This window comes from Megachile rotundata, chromosome 10 (assembly GCF_050947335.1).
Source record: "Megachile rotundata isolate GNS110a chromosome 10, iyMegRotu1, whole genome shotgun sequence".
NCBI classification, from domain to species: domain Eukaryota; kingdom Metazoa; phylum Arthropoda; class Insecta; order Hymenoptera; family Megachilidae; genus Megachile; species Megachile rotundata.
In genome coordinates, this window is record NC_134992.1 from 12,565,127 (window position 1) to 12,586,966 (window position 21,840).

A 21,840-nucleotide genomic window follows, 5' to 3' on the forward strand; every position below is an offset into this window, starting at 1 on the left:
CTTAAAACTAAACCGTGTCCACCTGCCCTAACCCATGCGAGTAGCAACTAAGCACGCGCATGAGTATAGAGCATAAAACTGAACACGGCCACATGTATTTTGACCTACCAGTTTTCTTCATGTGTGCTGAAAATCCTGAGCTAAAAAACGTGATTAGAAACATGCTAATAAAGTGTCTTCCAGCAAAAATTGACTCTAACTTTAAAAAACTTTCAAAATGGAAAATGGAAGATCACTTTGCAAAAATCTAAGTATACGATTGTTTCATTTTTAACAGATTTGTGATATCAAAGTAAATTTCTAAATGACTCAAACATTCGTAAATAACTTTGATATCGAAATCTGTTTCTCGCGATACTTTCTTGTACATTTATTTAAAAAATTTTCACGCGTACGTAAAAATTGAAAGTGACTCGATAACTTTATCAAAATGACTCGAAAACTACTGTGAAATCGGAGGGTCATCCGACTTCTATGTACTAATTTTAATTTTAAATTGTAAAGAAGTTAAAACGCGATGTACAAGAAAACCCTGACCTGAGCTAATAAATATAATAAACAGTTTGTACGAATTTTGCACGATCGTACAGTCGTGGTCACTATGCTCGCTCAAAAATATAAAATACAACCAGTTCCCGTGTCGCTTCGGACCATTCGTCCTACGACATGATGGGAACCGGAGGAATCGTAAAGCATGCGACTCACCGATCGCTGACTTGCACCACTGCGACCGTTTTACCGGTAAAGCATCAGAGATTCGTGCTGCTTCGGACTGCTTTGGATTGGTTTGGACTGCTTTGGCAACGTTTGGATTTGGCAAGTTGACCATTGGATTGGCAGAGTGACCATTGGATTGGCAGAGTGACCATTGGATTGGCAGAGTGACCTTCTGTAATCATAGCAGGACAACAATTTAGTAACTGTCTATCAATTTGCATTTCGATTAGTTTTTGTGACTTTGATAAGCATGCATGCAAAACTACATACAACTACATTACAAAAACTGGTAATAAATTTGCAAACGTGCATCAAAACGTATAGTCACTCAGTAAAACATTATAAAATATTCAAAAAAGTATGTCAAAGCACTTGAATAATTATTGTATGCCACATGTTAAAACGTTTGCAAATTTATACTAAAATAAATAGATAACTACATTGTAAAACACGTTAAAACACCAGTACAAGTATGCCAAAATATTTAAATAATGATTCCATAATGCACATTAAAACACTAATAACAATTTGTTAAAATATTTAAATAACCACTCCATAAAATATACTACAGCACCAGTAACAATATGTCAAAACACTTAAATAATTATTCCATAAAATACACTGAAGCACCAGTAACAATATGTCATAACATTTAAATAATTATTCCATAAAATACACTAAAGCACCAGTAACACTAAGCCAAAACACTTAAATAACCGTTGCATAAAGTACACTAATGCACCAGTAACAATATACCAATACACTTAAATAACCCATTAACAATTTGTAAAAACACTTAAATAATCAATCCACAAAATACATTAAATCACTAAAAAATTAATAAAACACTTAAATAACCGCACCATAAAACACACTAATAAATCCGTATACACATGCACAATCACTTAAGAAAACACACAGGTAAAGTCACTGACACTTGTAGAACCACACCATAAAATTTGTTAATACACCCCCATAATTAATAAAAAATATTTATTAAAGCGCACTAAACATTAGCACTAGTACATTAGGTGCACTAATATATCCGTATATGCATGCAGGTAACACACTGTTAAAGTCACTGACACTTGTTGAATCACACCATAAAATTTATTATTACACCCCCATATTTATTAAAAAATATTTATTAAAACACACTAAACACTTATTAAAGCACAGTAGGTAATACAGGGACAAGCACAATATCGGTAAAGTAAACCCTTGACTCGTACCGGTAAGTGTTGACAGGGCTGATCCGACCTCCTCGACTTCCAAAACAAAACTGAACAGCTGCGACCTCTTCAAGTGTAAGTGCGATTGGTAGTTTACAGTAGCCAATTAGACATCGTATAATCTACCAATAGATCAAATAGATCTTTTCGAGTGTAATAAGTGATTGGTAGTTTACAGTGGCCAATTAGACATCATGTAATCCACCAATAGCGTGCAACCACTCTGATTGGATGCTGTATAATTATTCTAACATTAATTTTTTAATATTTTTATATTTTTCGATTGTTTATTAACAAATTTATTGTTGCAATTATTTATATTTATTATTTTTTTAACTTACTCTTGCAGATATGTTGCAAAATGATTGTTAATTAATATATTACGATATATTTTATTCGTGCGATCTATTTTTAACAGATAATAGTTTCATATTTTTCGAACAGTTTACGCGCGGTTTTTTAAAACGTGACGTCATCAACGAAAATGCACAATTGGCGCCATCTCTCCAGCGAACAGGGTGAACTACACTATTTTGAAACTGCAGTTTTATTAGTTCTCCACACTGCCACTGGACGTCGCCACGTGTATCTTCTTTTTCGTTAAATTAAATTAATATAGTTGATTTTATTAATATAATTGATTATAATACGAATCGAATTCCATCGAAGTGCAAGATCAATTAACTTCGAATTGTTTTGACTTTACTAAACTATTATCAATTTTTAACCACCCTTAGGATAACTCTAATTAGCCAAAGGCCAGAGATTAGATACAGCAAATACTTCAAAAGATAATATTAGTAATATACAGAAAATTTATTACAAATATATTCCAAATTATTAGAGATTGACATGGAAATAGATTTGCTCGCTTTAAATTTCCCGCTCGTTTGCACAACCAATTTAAAGGGACAGCGTTTTTGAGAGAACAAAGGCGCCGACAGAGTGTGTCGCCTCTGGTATACTCTGTGGTTAACATGTTCCGTAAATGTTTCAATTCCTTGAAGTGACTACATATTTATGTATATTCTTTGTGTCATTGTTTTTAATGACGGCTACATTTTGAAAGGAAATTAACAGTGATTCTCACTGATTCGCATCCATGGTATGTATGTAAGATTCAACTGTCCTTAAATCATTTACTGTCAAAATAGTTTTGACAAATTGCTGAGATACTTGTTACGCGACACATCTTGTCAATATGCTAATGCGTCTACTAATTATTTAAACTAATTGTAAAATACCTGATAACAATTACACGTTGAATGTTTTAGACGTATGGCATATTGTTTTTAGACAGTGTACACATCAAATAATGTAGCTGTCATAATACAACAAATTTGACTGTCTTAATTACTATTTAATGTTAATACTTTTAACTTGACACTGATATTGAGTGGATATAAAATTTTGAATTTTTACATTTATTTACTGTAGTTTAAATATTAATTTTTTTATATATAGTACAGTTATATAAGATTAAGGAAAAATGATAATATATTTATTCATATTTATTTCAGGCTCTACGTATGATGTCAGCAATAGTGCCAGGCACTCATAATGTAATTGATTCTAATCAAAGTTATGATCATGCTGCAGAACGACAAAAGTTGTTAGAAGATTTATTAGCTGCTGCAAAAAAGTGTCATGTTAGATTTGGTGGGCGTACTGAACTAGCAACTGAATCAGATATATGTGTCATACAACTATGTCATATATTTGAATCAATTTTTAGTCATGGATTGCGTACAAATTGTATTGAAAAGATTAATTCAGCTTTAAGGTAATGGAAAGCATTACAAGTAAATAAAAGAAAATATTTTTAAATTATAAATTTCTTTATAATGTATAATATATTTCAAAATATCAAATATGAAAATTACTGAGATGTTCTTTTATACTGACTATAATATCAGGGTATGATGTAGTTATTTGAATGACATTGTCAACGTCGGTTTGTTCCTTATCACATGTATGAGATATGATAATACTGATGCGTATAAAATGACATGAATGCGTATAACGTGACTAATACTCTAAGATATATTGCAATGTGTTTATTTATGCTGTTTGTAGGCATGTCTCAGATATAGTATCTGGTAGTAGTACAAAATTGTACAATACATCGGATATGGCATTCTGGCCATGTATAAAGGAGCAATTGACATGGCATGAACAGGAACGTTTTGGTATATTAAAAAAGGTACACACAGATTATGGTCGGGGAAGAGCATGGCTTAGAGCTGTTTTGAATGAACGTTCTTTAGAACGTCATTTACATGCTATACTTGATCCAGCTATCTTATCACCTTTTTATGAGGATTGGGCATTTCTACGTGATCAGGAACGAAGCTCCGTACTGCCAAATGTAGCTGCAGGTATAAAAACAATGTAATCTTATGCCTAGCAAACTAATGTGTCAGAAATAATTAAGTATTATTTCAACTAATAGGACTTGGTAGCATTTTATTTGCAATTAGGATAGACAATGATGAATTGGATAACAATTTAACAGGAAAGGAAATTGAGAAACAAAAAGTTTCATTGTCTGAACCCATTATATCATCTGCAATTCCAGGTAACTACATATTTCACTTCCAATAATATCACAAAGAATTAATCAGTAATATTTTACACAAGTATAATTAATATTTACATTAGGATCTACCCTAAAGCAAAAACCAAGGAAAAAAGTGCCAACTCATATAATTTCTTTTGATAATGAGAATGAAGAACATGAAAGCAGTGAAACTACAGCTTCAGTTAGTGCACCTCCAACCTGTCTTAATTCCCCTGCAGTGGCAACAGTAAAAAATTCTGAGTTACCTAGTTTATCAGGACTACAGTCTCAACCAGAAACAAATGATAGTAACATAATAGTTGATAAAGAACCTTCTACATGGGAAAAATGGTATATACACACATATGTACAGTATTATATTTTCATTACGTTTAAAACCGTATATATGTGAGTAATAATAACATATTTGTTTAATACTTCAGTGAAACATTTGAAGAAGAAAAAGTATTAACTCCAGTTACAGATTCTGGTAATATGGGTGGACTTGTTCCCGTATCCCCTTTAGATCAAACATTAGACGATATGTTAATAGCATTGCCAAACTATTTAGATGTATGTACTACAATTAACTTGAAATACAATAGAATAAATTTTATTTTATTTTTTTTATTTTGTCTTTTACACAGGATACGTCTGAAGTAACAGAAGCTGCAGTGGAAGCTACTGAACCCCTTGAAAATTTAGACATACAACCAGATGTAGAAGATATGGATGTAAAAACGTTACAAGTAAGACTTTTAGCTATGACTGAAGTGTTAGAACAGGCTAAAGAAGATGCTATGGCTAGTAGGTCACAGCTTACTCGTTTGCAAAGGCAACATCAAAATTATCTTGAAAGACACGAATTACAAATACAAACGTTAAACAGGTAGGTAATTATACTGTGGACTTTAGATGATCAATATATATTGTCAATATTGAAAATCCTGAAATTGATAATATATATTGATAATTTGACGTCTCCTTTATATACACAATTGCAACCTATTTTCCTCGTTTGAACGTTAATTTTTATTTTAATATGATTACGTCTTAATAGAGAAAACGAATTGTTAAGGCAACAATTGCGTAAATATGTAACTGCGGTACAAATGTTAAGAAGAGATTCTGATTCCACTACAGTATCTGAAGAAGGTCCATCATTAGATTATCATGACGAAGCTCAACAATATGAAGAGAAATTAATTCAAGTCGCGGAAATGCATGCGGAATTAATGGAATTTAATGCTAGATTAACTTTACAGTTGAATGAGAGGTATGGTCATTATATTTTTGCTATATAATGTCTTGTATTAATTATATAAATAACTGTAGGGATAGATTACTTAAATTATTACAAGCGGAATTAGAATGTCTGCGTGGTCCTTTAAATGAAGATGACTTACCATTGGAACCTCCATGTCTCATTCATATATGGATTCCATCTGCGTTTCTTACTGGCCAACCTTCTGACATACATCACGTTTATCAGGTAATCTAAAAAAGATAATAATGTAATCTTGCTTTATGATCTTATGCGCGAATTTCTTGATATACGGAGAACATTGTGATTTTAAAAGCAAAACAAATTTTTAAATTATAAAATTCACAAGTTTTTAAAATTTTTAATTTTCAATCCCCAAATTTCTACAGCTTTGTCAATAGCCATATAATGGGACTCTAGTATAGAAGTAATATAAAGTATAAATCTGTGAAATAATTTTTAATTTGTTATAGATATATGTACGTATTAGAGATACTGAATGGAATATCTATAGACGATACGCGCAATTTTACACGCTTTACAGAGAATTAAAAAAACACGATGCAATCGTTACTACATTTGAATTTCCACCAAAGAAGACAATAGGAAATAAGGTAATTATATGCTATTATTTCACTTTTATTTCTTCCTTACTGTTATTTTATTTTTTTCTTTTATTTAGGATGCTAAGTTTGTAGAAGAAAGACGACAAAAATTACAACATTGGTTAAGACGGGTTGTCGGGAGATTAGCACAATGTTCTCCTGCATTTGCATCTAGACCAAATAGACAAACACTTGTATCACTAATACCTTTTTTTGGGTAAATTATTTCACAATTTGAATTCAATATTAGAGATACGAAGGTATTCTAAAAAATTAAAAAAGTCATCTATCTTTTTAGCGATACTCCTAATACTCAGGATTCGAGGAAAAATAACTCTACAAAAAATACGTTTTCTTCTTCCCCTCAATATATGGGTTTATAATTATTAACGTTTTTTATAGACAATTTGTACATATACGAAGCTTTTTTAATTTTATGTATAAAACAGTTACGTTATTCTATACCTGTGTGTATATATATATAAATTCAATTGTTGACAACTGAGAGAAACGAGCATATGCTTGTGTGTATACAATCATAATTAATACACATCCACACATATGCTGGTTATATGATAATGTGTATAAAAGTAACATGTAGTAAAAATAATTAAAAGTTAATCATTTTTTACAGAAATATGTATTATTTTTTTTTAGAAATGTTTATGTGCAATATCGTCTAAAAGACTAACTCGTATTAAGAGAAAAATTTTGGTCCTATTTTGAATCTTTCAATCGGATAAAAAAATATATTTCTTACGAACTATATAAATCTGTTATATCTTTTATATTTTAGAATAAACATATTAAAAAATATTTTTTTAACGTGTATGTGTTATAAAATAAATGATAATTAAAAATGTATATAAAAAGGTTAATACTAGGGATGTGCAGGTAATCGAAGTTTTAAGTTTCGTTACTTTAGGAATTTCAAATAGCGAGAATTAGCTACTTGGCAATAATCAGACTGGGTACCCGTACATTCCTAATTTAATACACGAACGAAAATGAATTCTAAAAAGGAAAGATCGCAAACAAATGCAAAGAGTACAAAAAAAGAAAGTATCATACTTTGTTCTTACGATTAAATTGTACAATACCGTGTTCAATCCCGTTTTCTAAAAATTTTATTCATGTAAGGCGCCTTAACAATAATATAAAAAGGTACACTTTTCCATTTATACTTTATGATAAAAATAAAAGTGCATATTGTTATTGGAACAAGTACATACAATATTATGCTGGTAAATAATACAACTAATCGCATATAAGATTCACAGGTTTAACAAGTTGCGTAGGAGTCTCACTATGGAGAGGTAAGATAAGAGAATTTCATGAACAACCAATTCTCGAAGAACGTATCCGCCCGTAGATCTTTGTTCCTCAAGTTTAACGCTTGTCAAATAATAAATACATGTTATAACAATGAAATTTCGAACGTTGACATTGGTATTTGTACTAAGCATACAGACAGCGTTTTTTTTTACCTTTCCATATTGAGATATAAAAGTTTCTTGTAATAGCAAAGTTTATCGAGTTATTAATATAATTATCCTTAATACCTTGACCGCCGAGTTTGGAACCATAATGTATTTTTTTCTCGTTACAAAGGAACCAACAGTACATTCGTACATTTTATTGTTATATCGTAGTTAGACAATGTTACGACAGGAGTATTTATATTGTAGCTCAAACGAGCAACAAAATAACGGACAAATCTCGATAAATCGATATTCGTCACTTTCTGAGTTCGAGTCGCTTACACTTAATTCGATATCGTGTGTATCGAAAAGTAAGACATTGTTGTGATGGCAGTCAATGTATTAATTGCAATTACATACGCTTAAAACGAATCTATGGAATCTATGTTTATAGCGCATCGCAATCATAGCATCATAATCATAGTAAGTTTCATAACATAACGAATATGTGATTAGATTACTTATAAAATCGATTACAAATCAGACACAGTCATTTCAAATCGATATCATACAATATATTTTGTCTTGTGTTAGGGAGGAAAAATAATCGGATACATCGAGGTGAATGAATTCTTAATATTTCGATAAGGATACCATGAATTAATTGTTTAATTCACTGAATGTAGGAAAGTATGAATACAAATTCGTATCGAAAACATAGAAAAAATTAAGATTAGAAGAGAATAAAAATGTTTTTAATTATAGTGTAATCTCATCATATGGCTCCCAGTTATATGGCCCACTTGAAAGAGTCCTTCACACGAACTTTCACGCACACATCAAGATCATCGCAATTTCAAAGACTGCCGATTATTTCTGATCGCAAATTTTTATCAACAAAATTTTTTAATTTAAATTTTATAAATTTTGAACAAGAAAAATATAACAATTTTCAAATTTAAAGATTGCGAGAACAGAAAGTGAGTAACGTCATTGAAAATTTTGATAATTAAGTGCTACATGGAAGTTCTTTAAAAATGGCCCATCATTTTTTTTAGTCTGTATAGCCTCGCCCAGGGCCATGTAACGAGACTCCACTGTATATGAATTTAAAAAATTTTCAAATATAAATAAAGTATCGTAACGATAAAATACTCAAAAATAAGGCAATAATATATATTTATATATATATTTTTTGTTTATGTACTAAATCTTATATCTTAATTTGCTTTTATACTTTGAAATTTGATAATGCACGAAAAATACAATGTATAACTTAATTATCGCTTAAAGAGTATTTTATTCCGTAGAAAATATAAGTTCATTTATACATATAACGTTTAATGAAAATTCATCGGGATTGAGAAAGTAAATCTCAATTACGAAAAAATTAAGATACTTTACAATACTGATTACGCGGTGCTTAATCGAAAAACTATAAACTTTATCGATATCTCGAATTACGATTCACAGAGATGCGTGTAACCATCTATTATTTAAATTTAACGTTCTATCGTCGGAATAAACGATAGTTTCAAATGAACAAGGATAAACAGTAATAAAATGTAAAATACGTTTAATATAAAAAGAAAGAAAAACATATTTTCGACATTATAATAAAATTTCAAATAAAATGAATCAATTTCAATATTAAAAATTTTTAATCAACGCTAAAAAAAAATATATTAGAATCAACTTTTACTATGATTTTGACAATTGCATTGTGCCGTTCAGAAAAGGAGTCTAATCTCAGTTGACTATGGACAGCTCGTGTTATGGTAATTCTTTTTATACATATTTTTTTTTTAAAGTTCGCATTGTTCCACAAGTTATTTATTTTTTTTTTTTCTTCGTTCAACGAACTTTCGCGAGACGCATGAAAAGTATAGAATTCGTTGGCCTTAGTCACTACGTTCCGTACAAAGGTTTCATCGTAAACGGCTTTAAATTATTATTTACATTTACTAGCTCTCTTCGCTGACTAATTTTGATTTAGCCCTAGGACAGACTAGAGGGTGAATAGATCCTTATTTATAAATTATTGATTTTCGATGTACCGTTGCGAACCTACTTGCGTGTTTATGATTTTGAGTTGTAAGATACTCTTTTGTATATTACAAAAATTCATTACCTAAACACATTGTACAATTTTTCAACAAGACAAACACCAAAAAGATATTTTCATAACGTAGAAAATTATACTATATTTAAACAAGTAGTACAATTTAATTGCGAACATATAAGTTTTTTAACAATCAATTTATATTCTGTTGCATAGAATAAGAAATGATTAAACAGTATTTCATATATTTATTATAAAACAATAAATAGATAAAAGCTATATTTAACTTTACTAAATAGGTAAAAACTTATTCGACTTTCGAAAATTGTATGTAGGAAAAAATTTGTATAACGCTGAGCATCTTACAAATTAAAATGATACATTCAACAAGTTTGCTTTTTTATCTTGCTGTTGTGTAAAATACTACAACGATACGTCTGAACAGTCCTAGGGATAAATAAATTCGTAATTGACATAATCATTTTGCCATTCTGAAGCCTGCTCAGATTTAGATATGTAAAGAGAATGTACCGAACAGTAGTCACATAAGGATTGTTTAGTTAACGAATTATAAAGAGTACCTATATTGTTTCATAGGTAACCAGAGAAATTTGAGCCTAATCTTTTCTTTAACTTTAAATTTAGGTATATCCAAATAACAGGTAATCTTTAGTTTAGCAGTCTTTACACACATTCCTCTGTTTTCATGAAATTGACAACAAAAGCTAACAATAATGATAACACATTATGCAAGTACATGAAGGTTAAAAAGTGGAGCCTCATGAGTGTAGTCAAAAATAATAAGGCTAGCTTTTTTTCTCTAAAGTAATTTTCCATTCTCTGCTTAATTAGTAAAAGTATGAAACTTTTTTTATTCACTATGATTAATACAATGTGTTACGTTAAAACATTATCCTTTCTTTCCGTTCAAGTGAAAATACGCCAACAGATGAAATACGCAATCAATAAATTTTTTTTCCTTTTTCCTTTTAGAGAGAACATTCACGTATTCTTACAGCGATGAGATAAATGTCATTTAGGTCCATAGCGAAAATAAATAAAAGAAAAATCTTCTTAAGCTAGTAGATAGCAGATTAGTTTTGTATTGTATACTTGTTAACTAGCCAGTGCATTTTGTATATATCCTGACTCTCTCGTTAACCTTCCTGTCTATTTAGCACACTTTGCCACGCATTCTAAGGCATGAACTTTCTAGTGAGCTGGATAAAAGAGAGCATAGACCAGTGTGCCAGGTACTTTATGTGTTAACATTTTTTTCACTGTTGTAGCTAGATACAATATAATATTAGAAAGTATATTACTATTGTATTTAAAAAACTGTTCTTCCCTGCTCTCGATCTTATATTTTATTAAGATCCTTTTATTCCATGGATCATAACTATAAAATCGTTTGCAAAACGTTCTGTATTAGAAAGCAAAAAATAAATTGAACTTCTTGAGTGGCTATGTCTGCATATACTAAATAATAAGTTAACCCATCGCACGAATAACACTTGATCCGCTTATCTAGGGTGAAGAGTTTTTTCGTACGAAGATAGGTTTTTGACAGTATTTGATATTTCTTTGATTATTCCTATTATAGAAACATTCAATGAAAAAGGAACATAATTCGCTAAATATGAGCATACTAGATGACTATTAAAATACGACCATAAACGAGTGACTGGACTAATTTGAAAATATTTCAAATACACGTATTAATGTACAATTATCGATGATATAATGATCTCTAATGTTATTCGTGGATGACTTAATCAGGATTCCAATATTACAACACATGCATTCTGTCATTTTTGTATAGAACGCAGATTATAAATTTTTGTTCACTACGATCCGCGTTTATACAAAACCCTACACGCACACCCATACTGCTGTGCCAAGTTAGGGAGCCATTTGTATGCACATCTGATACCACACTGGCTAAAGCACATATCGTCACTTATTACTTCGGTCAATGTTTAATTTTTACCACTCGCCATTATTTTTTACTCATTACATTTCCACCTTATATCATTAGGTTCATTCTATCATACATCCGTCAACCTGTCATTGCATGCTATATCGGTTGTACATATTCAGATAATAAAGTAACATAATACAAATTAAACGAAAAATCTTGTAACCCTATGGTAATGTAATTATTAAGCAATAAAATATACTCTTGAGATTAACTTAAGTTCCTTAAGTTTCTTTTATGACACTGAACACTATAGTCGAACAAAGTGCTTGTTTTACTTTCAAAGTAGAAACTTATTAACTAAGGGAAATAACTATAAAAAAAGAAGCTACGCAAAAGTGCACGTTTGTACACGTAATACGAAACGAACTATCGTAATTAATTTATGCATTTATCTTACATACGCGATCTTAAAAAAAAAAGTAAAGAATGTATGTATAATAATTGTAGAGATATAATTCTTAAAAATAATGTACCATAGGGATACACTATTTTCGAGCTCCTCATTAATAATAATTTGCGTATAAGTAATAATACAAAACGATACAAAATTCTAACAAGTATTTTGTTTCACTATGCAATCGAAACATTCAAGTGATAAAGATCTAATGAAAACACATTATAAAGGGATACCAATGTACATATCCAGGCACATGTACCCATTTTGTATCCGTTATAATTTTGCTTTTTCCCAACAATCAAATTTAATACTCTTCGACATTTTGAATATTTATCCCTGTATACAAAACTAAAGTTGTTTAGCACGTTTTAGCACTAAATTTAGAATACACAATTTTATTAGTCTTTCTCCCTGTAGAACACAATGTTCATTCCTAAATGTCGTTTTATTTTTTTTCTTTAGTTATCACAAATTATTGTTCCTCGTATTTATTATTGTTTCAAACATTAACGGAGCTCAGATGCTTTCAATGTTTTGTATCAATGCAATTATAACTTTTTTAATTACACGTTTACGATGCCCGAAACGTTGGGTCACACTGGGAACAGGCTGTTTTTTCGGTAACTTTTCTTTGTTGGTATATGCTTTCATATCAAAGTAAACCACTTTCTACCGATGAGGTCATCAAAAGAAAAAATATATATATACCAATTGGGTTTATGAACATTATTCCATATGGTAAAGAGCAGGACTATGGATTTGGAGGAGGTGTAGTTGGTGTTGTATGCGATGAAGGTGATGCACTGGCAACCATCGTTGGACTGGCTGGCTGTTGTAATGGCAGGAACGCTGATCCCAAACTAGGTTTTAACTGGAATGCTACACACGGCTTTGGGCAATACTCTAGTTTGCTCAAGTCTATCATGGGTCGCCTATACATACAAATAGTTCATTCAGTTTGCTGTAGAATAATTTTCATTGTTACTTTAAGTATAATTAAAGTCAAGCATAACAGAAACATTCATTTCACTTTCATTTCAATAAATTTAGAATATCTTCTGAAGCAGTGATAGGTGAAAGATTTAGAAATATAAAGCTAAAGAAAAATAAAAATTTTTATATTAAGAAACTGGCTATCCATCAGTGCCCACGAATACACGCCATTTACACCATCACTATTCTAAACAAGTATCAGAAATAATATTCTGAAAATATAAAGAAAATACATATGTGTAAATGTTATCCTATAATGCAGTTTCGGTTACCTTCAAAATAATTTAACTTCTTTTATTACAAAACATTCATGTAAATAAAAATTACCTGGCATCCTCTACGAATTTAAGATTGACTTTCTCACAGCCATCGGGTGGTTCTCTTGCAAGGAACCTATTAATGTGAGGAGAGGTGCCAAGACGTCCTTCTCTATCTTGTTCAGGGGTTGAACCACGACTTCCACCTTTAAGATAATGCAGAATATATCAATCAATAACAATATAAAAATAATGCACATACACACTGTTTACATCAATTAAAAAAAAAATATGTTTAATCCATGCTATTAATGGCTTAAATCATTCATATGCTCATACTTATGAACATACATTCGTGTAAAACGCAAACAAATAATGTAGATATGATAGTTGTTTACATACCAAATATAGACCATTCAGTTTATTAATAACACATACATATATATAAATAAATTTGGAAACTTGTAAAAATATTTCATAATACAAGAATATGATCTTGATGACATTAAATCTTCACATTTAATGGCTTATAAATAAAGAATAAAAATCAAAAATTACTATTTTAACAAGTATAAAAATTATATATTGTTTTGTCATGCAACTTTTGTTTTGATATTATCAATTTTCACTAAGTTAATTTTTTATTTAATAATAATAAGATGCGTATAATCAGGATCATCTATGTAAAATAATTATATAAAATATTGAATGCAAGCATCGAAATAATAAATAATAAAAACTATATAGTAACTACATTTTAATTTAATTTAGACTTGTATAAAAAATTACCTCGAATATAGCATACTGATAGTAATTGATATTCTGACATCCTATAAAATACATACATTCCAATATTTGAAAACAAAACAGCTCATGCACATATTTCAGGATATATGTATGTACATATATATGTATATGTATACGTATTTACGAAATAGTAAAAAATTTATAATAGACATATGAAAGCTCATCAACTATTATATTTGGATAGGGGTGTTCAAAAGAAAAAAAAGGATAAACAAATCTGTTTGAAGGGATCTCATGAAAAATAAAAACATTTCCGCAAATATGTGCCAACCTTGTAAGAGATCGCTAGGCGGACGGGAGGCATCCATAAGACCAGGAATCAGCGGAGACTCAGAATTCCTAGATGGAGGGCCTGTCTCAACAGGCACACACCATAGTTAGTCTGTTATTTATAGTGTTACCAGTAACCAGAAATACTTCACACACATATATGTATATATTTGTATAAAATATGTGTAACTTTTATTATGTTCCCCAAATTACAAAAACTACATTATTACGAACATTAAAAATAAACATTACGTACAATCATTAATTTGGGGATATTAATATTCTGATTATAGGTGGTTTTTATAATTGTTAACATAAAATTTATTATAAGTTCATGTATGATCTAAGAATACTGACAACTACTTTTCATGTATCTAGGTACTATTAAATAATATTAGATAAAATGTAAACTTACCTGAAGAATAAGAACTGGAGGGAAGGTCGGTAGCTGGTGTTTGTGTGTTGACACTGCGAGTAGCCCTCAGTAGGTCCGCTAATGGTGCACGATGTCCTTCTGGTGTTATTTGTTCACGATATCGTGCATACTGCAAAATTAGATATTTAAATTACAACGAATTCTCAGCACTTAAGTCTGAACTGCGTCAAAACTATGAACATCATTTACCTTGTCTTCCACTGGATGATCAGGATCACTAGGGTTGGTTGCAGATTTAAGAACTAGTCCTTCAATTTCTTGATTTAATCCTTCAATAGAGGAACGCATTGGAGGCCTCATTGGTTTCACGGGTATGTTCATAGGACTTGCTTTTGTACTCAAACTAAATTGATTGTCTATAGGAAATGATAAAGATATGTCAAGCAAGTCTGTGAATAAAAAGATCTATTGTAAAATTATGTATTATTAAATGAACTTACGTATAGACGTTTGTGAAGCAATACTAGGTAAAACAGTATGATCTGCAGGAAAAGCTGGTGGTGGCCCACCAGGCATTATGAGCCCAAATGCAGCTGTTCGTTCTCTACTACTAGTGCCTTCCTTATTTGTACGTTGTAACCTATATCATATTATTTTTAAATAAATCAGTAGAAAAATGTTGAAATATATTAATAAAAAATAATAACATAAATTAGCTACACTTATATACTATTACCACACAAGATTTCTACATACCGATGCCTGAAATATTTTTCCAGTTTTTCATCTGTGGTAGTTTGTTCTGTTGGGTGACGTGTATGTAATTTTCTTGGTTCATTGGACCATTCTTCTGTCTATAAAATGGATATACAAAATGAAAAAATTTTATCATGAAATGATAATGGCACATTGATAAGAATAAGAGCAATTAAACATACCTGTGTAGATTTGTCAACCAAAAGAAGACTGGAATGAATGTAATACGAATCACGAGGCCATTGTCCCTTCAAATAGATAGTATCTAATGATGCTGTCCTTCGAATATTCTGATTTCCACTCAAACTTTCACTGCATCTTCCACTTAATGTTTTTGATTTTGCTGTATATAACAAACAATACAGTTAAACCTAATTAAGTAAAATAATGGAATACATACCAGAACCGGACTATCAAGAATATATTCGGTTGCTGGATAAAATAAACAAAACAAATAAATGTGTTAGTAAAATAAAAACTGTATTAACAAAAAGAAAAGGAAAAAAGGTAAAAACATTTTGTGGAACCGACCTAAATGTGTATCTTCGGTTACCAAATTAATTGGTATATTAGATTAAAATAATTTAATACATTAGACAACAAAGAAATAGGCAACAAGAAGTTCATTTTATGTTTTAAATATTGTTATCAAATACGATTTAATGCAACATGTACATGCTATTTTAGAATTATGAAGTAATGTACAGATTAATATACTGTACTATATCATATGAAAAAATTATGTTGCTTCAGAAAATCTATGTTGTAAAAATTTGAAATACACTTAACATTCCTGTTATACTTTGATTTTTTCCATGATTACATTTATAATTAACTATATACATACAACACACACTTTATGCATAGTAATGTTAATTCAATCTAAACAAGTGGTATAAAATGTTATAAAGATAACATTATGAATACTTGTAAACCACAGAAGTGACAATAATACACTTACGAACATGTAATTGATGAAATACCAAAGCTGGGGAAAATTTACAATCAATATTATTTAATTTTTATGCTTTCCATTTTTTTAGACATCAAGAAAAGAGAATAATGAGTTCTAAATTCACTGATTACTTTCTCATTATTATTTCATAAACATGACCATACTTTTCAAGAAAGATATCTTAATCAATTCTATAACACAAAACTGTAAATCTAAGAACTAGTTATTTGAATGGTTTGATTACTTTAATATCAAATAATTATTATTTCAAACAATGCTTTATTTACAATATATTCTATCCATTGAGGAAATAAAAACATTTATTCACAATTATGTATTTTAAACATTTATCCTCCTCAGCTCTGTTAAATACATATGTAAACAGGGCCACATTTACCATTAAATGCTTTAGACACAAATTGGAATTTGACACTTTACCGGTTCACATTTTAAAACATTACTCTTCTTTTTTACAACAATATAATAAAGAGTCAGTTATATTGGCAATAACCTGCAATATTATTTACAAGAATAATTTAACAACTAAAGAAACAGCGAAAAGCTATTTAAATATTTGACACTTTTTCAAGAAAGGTATAGATCAAAACAAGTACAAAATTAGTATTTCACAAACTAATAAGACTGACATTAACTGAGTAAAGTTTATTAATGAAGTTAATGCCAATATTGATGTTTGACATATATTTATTTCTAAATGAATAAGTAAAGAATAAATCTTTCTCAAATGATCTGTTGTTATTATGCATTGCATCAGATGTAGTGAAAACAATTAATTATGATAATTAGGCTACAGATGTATATGCATTTATGATATATCAAAGTCTGCAGAGTAAAAGATTTGCATTGTACAGGTTACATGATGTATTTGTATATTTTCTACACTTCAATGTATCACAAATGCATAAACATTCATAGCCTAACGATGACATTACAGATATATTTACTAAATTCACAGACAGAAAAAGTGTTAGATATTCATTGTTTTTCTAATTTAAATTTAAACTTATTTATATTCATGTTGTCTTTCTAATAAAAATGCATATTTATACTAATGTTATGTTAGTTTTATTTTATTGAAACAAATTCTCATGGAAGTATTGACTTTTATTTTCAGTAAATTTAAAAACAGAATGTGTATAAGCTTAATTAATTGAATAGATCTTGTTTTGAGATCTCATAATGATGTTGCACTTAGGATTTCCAAGAGTACAAATGCGGCCCTGTATGTAAACTATACGAAGATACAACAAACATTAAAACTCGTATTGTGACATCGAGAAAAAAAGTGACCCGAAAAATTGTTCCGAATCAAGAATTCGAAGGAAGGATGATAGAAAAACAAAATGACAGACACAACAAAGAAGCGAACCAAAAGATAACAGTGTATTATGTGGTAAGGGCATCGACGTAGGTAGAGTAGCGCGGAGCGTAAATACCTTTGTAAGAGAGGGAACCGGGGCTTCGTTGTCCCGAGGAAGAGGTCTCCGGCGAGATGCGGGCCCGCCACGCACTCGCGTTCGTCGGTGACACGGTAGGGCTGTTGCTGTTGCTCTTCCTGAGGCTGCTACCCTGCCGGCCTTGTCGTAACAGCGAGCTTACGGGAAGAGTCGCGCGCATTGGGCCTTGCTTCGACGTCGAGCATGGCGAAGACTTTCGCATTCGCTGTGATCCCGACATTTTGTCATATAGGCAGGTGCCACAGGGGGCCTCGACGCTGCCGCGTTTGATACACTGTTTCGAGTATGTTTTATTAAGGACGGAGGGCCGCGGGCACCGTTCAGGGCACGAGGCCTCCGAGCACCCGCGACTTTGTCGCGCACACGCGGCGACAACAGCGGTGGTGCCGACAGCGAGGACAGATTTCTTCCGATCGTTTTACGATGCTCGGCTTCCCGGCGGCGGGCGAGATCTCATCAGCGACAGTCGCAGCAGGAACGGCGGTAACGCGACGAATTCACCAACAACGAGAACGGGAACGGTGGCAGCGGCGGCGCGACGACAATGCCCTACGCGTCTTGTCATTTGCAATGTTCTGCTGCTGGCTCGGCACGCACGTCACGTGATCGCCCGTCCCGGCTGGTCATTGGTTGCAACGCTAGCCCGTGGAGCGTCGTACTACGCTCACCCGTGGGGGCCGCGTTCCATTCACTAACACCGTAGCACCGTACCTAGCGTCCTATCGCTTTCTCCCTCTATTGTTCTTTCATTCTCTCTCTCTTCTTCGCGCTTGTACAGTAGCGAGCACAGTCATGGACCTAGGAATATAGGGATGGAGTGGAAGCTTGGATTAGGGACGAGGAGAGCGAAGCTGACATGAGAGGGGGACCCTAATAGCCGATGCCTAAATTTCATTGGTCGCTTTCTGCGTATGTTCTGTACCGCCAATTACGAGGAACTAGAAATCACCGATTAATACAGATTTTTTTGTTAATACCAAACAACTACGTGCGTCCTTACGCACATGTGCAATTTTCAATATTTAGAGATTTGGAAACTTCAAGTTCAATAACAAATTTACAAGTTCAGAAATTTTCATTTTTCGACCGAGCAATTGGAAGTTCCGAATTTTTAAAGTTAGAAATATTTTAATGATTTTTAATGTTAAATTTTCAAATTTAAATATTGCTAGATTCGTACGTTTCCTGGTTTCAAAATTTAAAAATCTGAAAATTTGAAAATTTCAAAGATTTGAGAAACTGAGAATTTTGTGATTTCGAAATTTAAGAATTTGGACTTATGAAGGTTCGAAAATTTACGAATTTGGAAATTTGAGAATTCAAAAATTTGGGGATTTGGAGACTTGAAAATTTAGAAGTTTGATGATTAAAAAATTTCTCAAATTTACATATTTGATCTCCTAAAATCGAAGGCACGTAGTAGGAGGCTCCTCCCCCTACCCTCGTCCTTATCCAAAGGAAGCCTACGTTGCACCCGAGTGTACAGTGACGCTCAAATTCACCCTTTCTCGATTATTACGACCTTATATCGCGAAATATCGTTTATTTTCAACACTTACGAGTCACTTTTATGCACTCACAATCGTAAACTGATAATTAAATTTCGTTGAAGATCACGGAAATCGTTGTTTCGCACAGAATCACGTTTTAATCGAAAGTATGTTTTGATGTACGTGCACGAACGTGCGCAACTGCTTATATATACCTGCACGACACACGTATAGACCCAGTATGTAGCGTCTTACGTTTCACGTTATGTACGTAATGGAGGTGCACAAGCCGATGAATAGCGTGTGTGAATAACTTTCGTGTACGGAGCACGTACTACACTAGTACAGGCGTAGTATCCAGCTTACGTTTTTCAGCTACGGCGCGTGCACGCTACGTTCATTCGATACTCTCGCGAGGAGAAATCTCGAGCGATCGGTTGGATGAGCTACTATCGAATTTTAACGTTGCGCGCGGGCTTAATTGATATTACTGGCGTTATCGCATTTTTATGACGATTCCAGCGGATTTATTAAAATTTTTAGAGAAAAATATATCTTTCACACAATGATTATATATCAACGAAACATGCAAATGTTAAGAAGTGATTATTAAAACTGTTAAATATTTGATTTCATAAAAAAGATCGAAGACAAAGAAATATCTTCTTATGAATTAAACTCGTATATTTATTTACAATATATTTTACAACATACGATATTATTTCATTACATTAATTTCTTAATCTGACTAGATTAAATAATATCAAAATTAAATTAAACACATCAGTCAAAGCTTCCAGTACACTAGAAAATGCATGAAAAAATAAAAAGTATGGACTGATAATTACTTCAACTGTATTTAGTACACTTAGCAATTGTAAATGTAAAAACTAAACCAAAAACAATCCTATAAACAAATATTTATATAGTCTCCATATTTTCACATTGAGTTAATTAAATAATTATAAAGTAGTGACATACATGTTATACATATACATACTAAATCATAATTTAATTTATGTTATTGGATTTTAAGTCACTTGTCACGTATTTTTTGTTTAAAAATAATATTAAAATCAACATCAAAATTCGTACATAATTAATAGGTTTGCATGGAAATTTGTTTAATAAAGGCACTGCCATATTTAACGCTAAAGGCTGAGATGATACTCTTATGTTTAATTTGTATTTATGTATGTACATACATACATATTCACATGTATGTATATACATATATGAAAACTTTTTAAGTAACATTAAATCACTGTGCAAATCAGTTTGTGAAGAATGCTGTACATTAGTTCCAAAAATAATTATCTGAAAGTATAATTGTCTATTATTTGTTAAAGAATTTAGTCATAATTAGTACTAAAACTAATGATCAATCATTAATATTTCTTTAATAAATAAAAAGAAAACTTTGTATGTGCTTTATACATGCACCAATTACTGAAAATTATCTATTCTTTTAAAATGGTTTGTGATAACATTATTAATGAATGATTTAAAGTTCTACAACAATTCTGTAACTACACTAGAAATCTAGAATACACTATTATAATATTATAATAATGTTATCAAAGTGATAAGCACATTGTAGTGAAGTATTGTACATAATGTAAACATTTGTATAGTGCAACAATATTATTGTTCTAATTATAATTGTTTATATTTTAACTTCACTTTAAAACAATTGAACACAACATAGATAATGTATTCTAAATTGTATACCAGTCCCTTTTAATTAATCAGTATTAATTATCAATATTAGTTAGAAACATAAATGACCCTATTGTAATGATTAAGTAAATAATGTAGTATTAGAATAACTGAAATATTTTAAAGGTATAATATACTACATTTATATAATTACATTTATATGTGCATGTACGTAATAGATAAAATGAACATTGGAATAAAAGTAACACTTCCAAAAAAATTTTATAAATGTAATTATAATAACTTTCAATATTTTTCCACTTTGTATTCTATCAATCCGGATTTCAAAGTTCCAGAAAAAGCTGTGACAATAACATAATAAAAAAGTTCATATGTGAAATACATAGTAAAACATAATACCTTCAAAGTGATGTCTTCCATGGTTCTGTATATTATTATTTGTAATAATTTACACATAAATAAATATATATATTTATTCATTTATATATATATTTACGTATAAATTACATGTTTGCCTATTGTATCTTATACAAAATTCA

The 21,840-nt window shown here is 30.9% G+C and overlaps 2 protein-coding genes across 4 annotated transcripts; one reads left to right on the top strand and one right to left on the bottom strand.

The window, feature by feature from the left end:
- The first annotated feature begins 2,887 nt into the window (after positions 1 to 2,887).
- LOC100875463 (sorting nexin-29) lies at positions 2,888 to 7,015 on the top strand. The gene is made up of 12 exons (XM_003706458.3): positions 2,888 to 3,054; positions 3,470 to 3,732; positions 4,026 to 4,327; positions 4,402 to 4,527; positions 4,611 to 4,860; positions 4,953 to 5,082; positions 5,157 to 5,398; positions 5,570 to 5,785; positions 5,845 to 6,001; positions 6,247 to 6,387; positions 6,456 to 6,595; positions 6,677 to 7,015. The coding sequence occupies exons 1-12, from the start codon at positions 3,052 to 3,054 to the stop codon at positions 6,759 to 6,761; spliced, it is 2,055 nt and encodes a 684-aa protein (XP_003706506.3). The 5' UTR covers positions 2,888 to 3,051; the 3' UTR covers positions 6,762 to 7,015.
- LOC100875803 (glucocorticoid-induced transcript 1 protein) lies at positions 6,660 to 20,025 on the bottom strand. Of its 3 annotated transcripts, XM_076536165.1 has the most exons (10): positions 16,941 to 16,971; positions 16,660 to 16,686; positions 15,881 to 16,041; positions 15,699 to 15,796; positions 15,443 to 15,582; positions 15,192 to 15,358; positions 14,982 to 15,111; positions 14,568 to 14,648; positions 13,560 to 13,695; positions 6,660 to 13,171 (listed from the first exon to the last, which is right to left on the bottom strand). In XM_076536165.1, the coding sequence occupies exons 1-10, from the start codon at positions 16,954 to 16,956 to the stop codon at positions 12,991 to 12,993; spliced, it is 1,137 nt and encodes a 378-aa protein (XP_076392280.1). In that variant the 5' UTR covers positions 16,957 to 16,971; the 3' UTR covers positions 6,660 to 12,990. The 3 variants fall into 3 exon arrangements, with proteins under 3 accessions (XP_076392280.1, XP_003706510.1, XP_076392279.1); XM_003706462.3 differs by lacking the exons at positions 16,660 to 16,686; positions 16,941 to 16,971 and adding an exon at positions 18,111 to 20,025; XM_076536164.1 differs by lacking the exons at positions 14,568 to 14,648; positions 16,660 to 16,686; positions 16,941 to 16,971 and adding an exon at positions 18,111 to 20,021.
- Positions 20,026 to 21,840: the final 1,815 nt, after the last annotated feature.

Excerpts from the sequence above, each read along its gene's own strand:
- LOC100875463 (XM_003706458.3), top strand. Across the intron at positions 3,733-4,025 it reads AAGATTAATTCAGCTTTAAG|GCATGTCTCAGATATAGTAT; the intron begins GTAATGGAAAGC and ends TGCTGTTTGTAG. Across the intron at positions 6,002-6,246 it reads ACATACATCACGTTTATCAG|ATATATGTACGTATTAGAGA; the intron begins GTAATCTAAAAA and ends AATTTGTTATAG.
- LOC100875803 (XM_003706462.3), bottom strand. The coding sequence starts at position 18,351 with ATGTCGGGATCACAGCGAATGCGAAAGTCTTCGCCATGCTCGACGTCG. Across the intron at positions 16,042-18,110 it reads CGGTTCCCTCTCTTACAAAG|CAAAATCAAAAACATTAAGT; the intron begins GTATTTACGCTC and ends TGTTATATACAG. Across the intron at positions 15,797-15,880 it reads TGGTTGACAAATCTACACAG|ACAGAAGAATGGTCCAATGA; the intron begins GTATGTTTAATT and ends TCCATTTTATAG.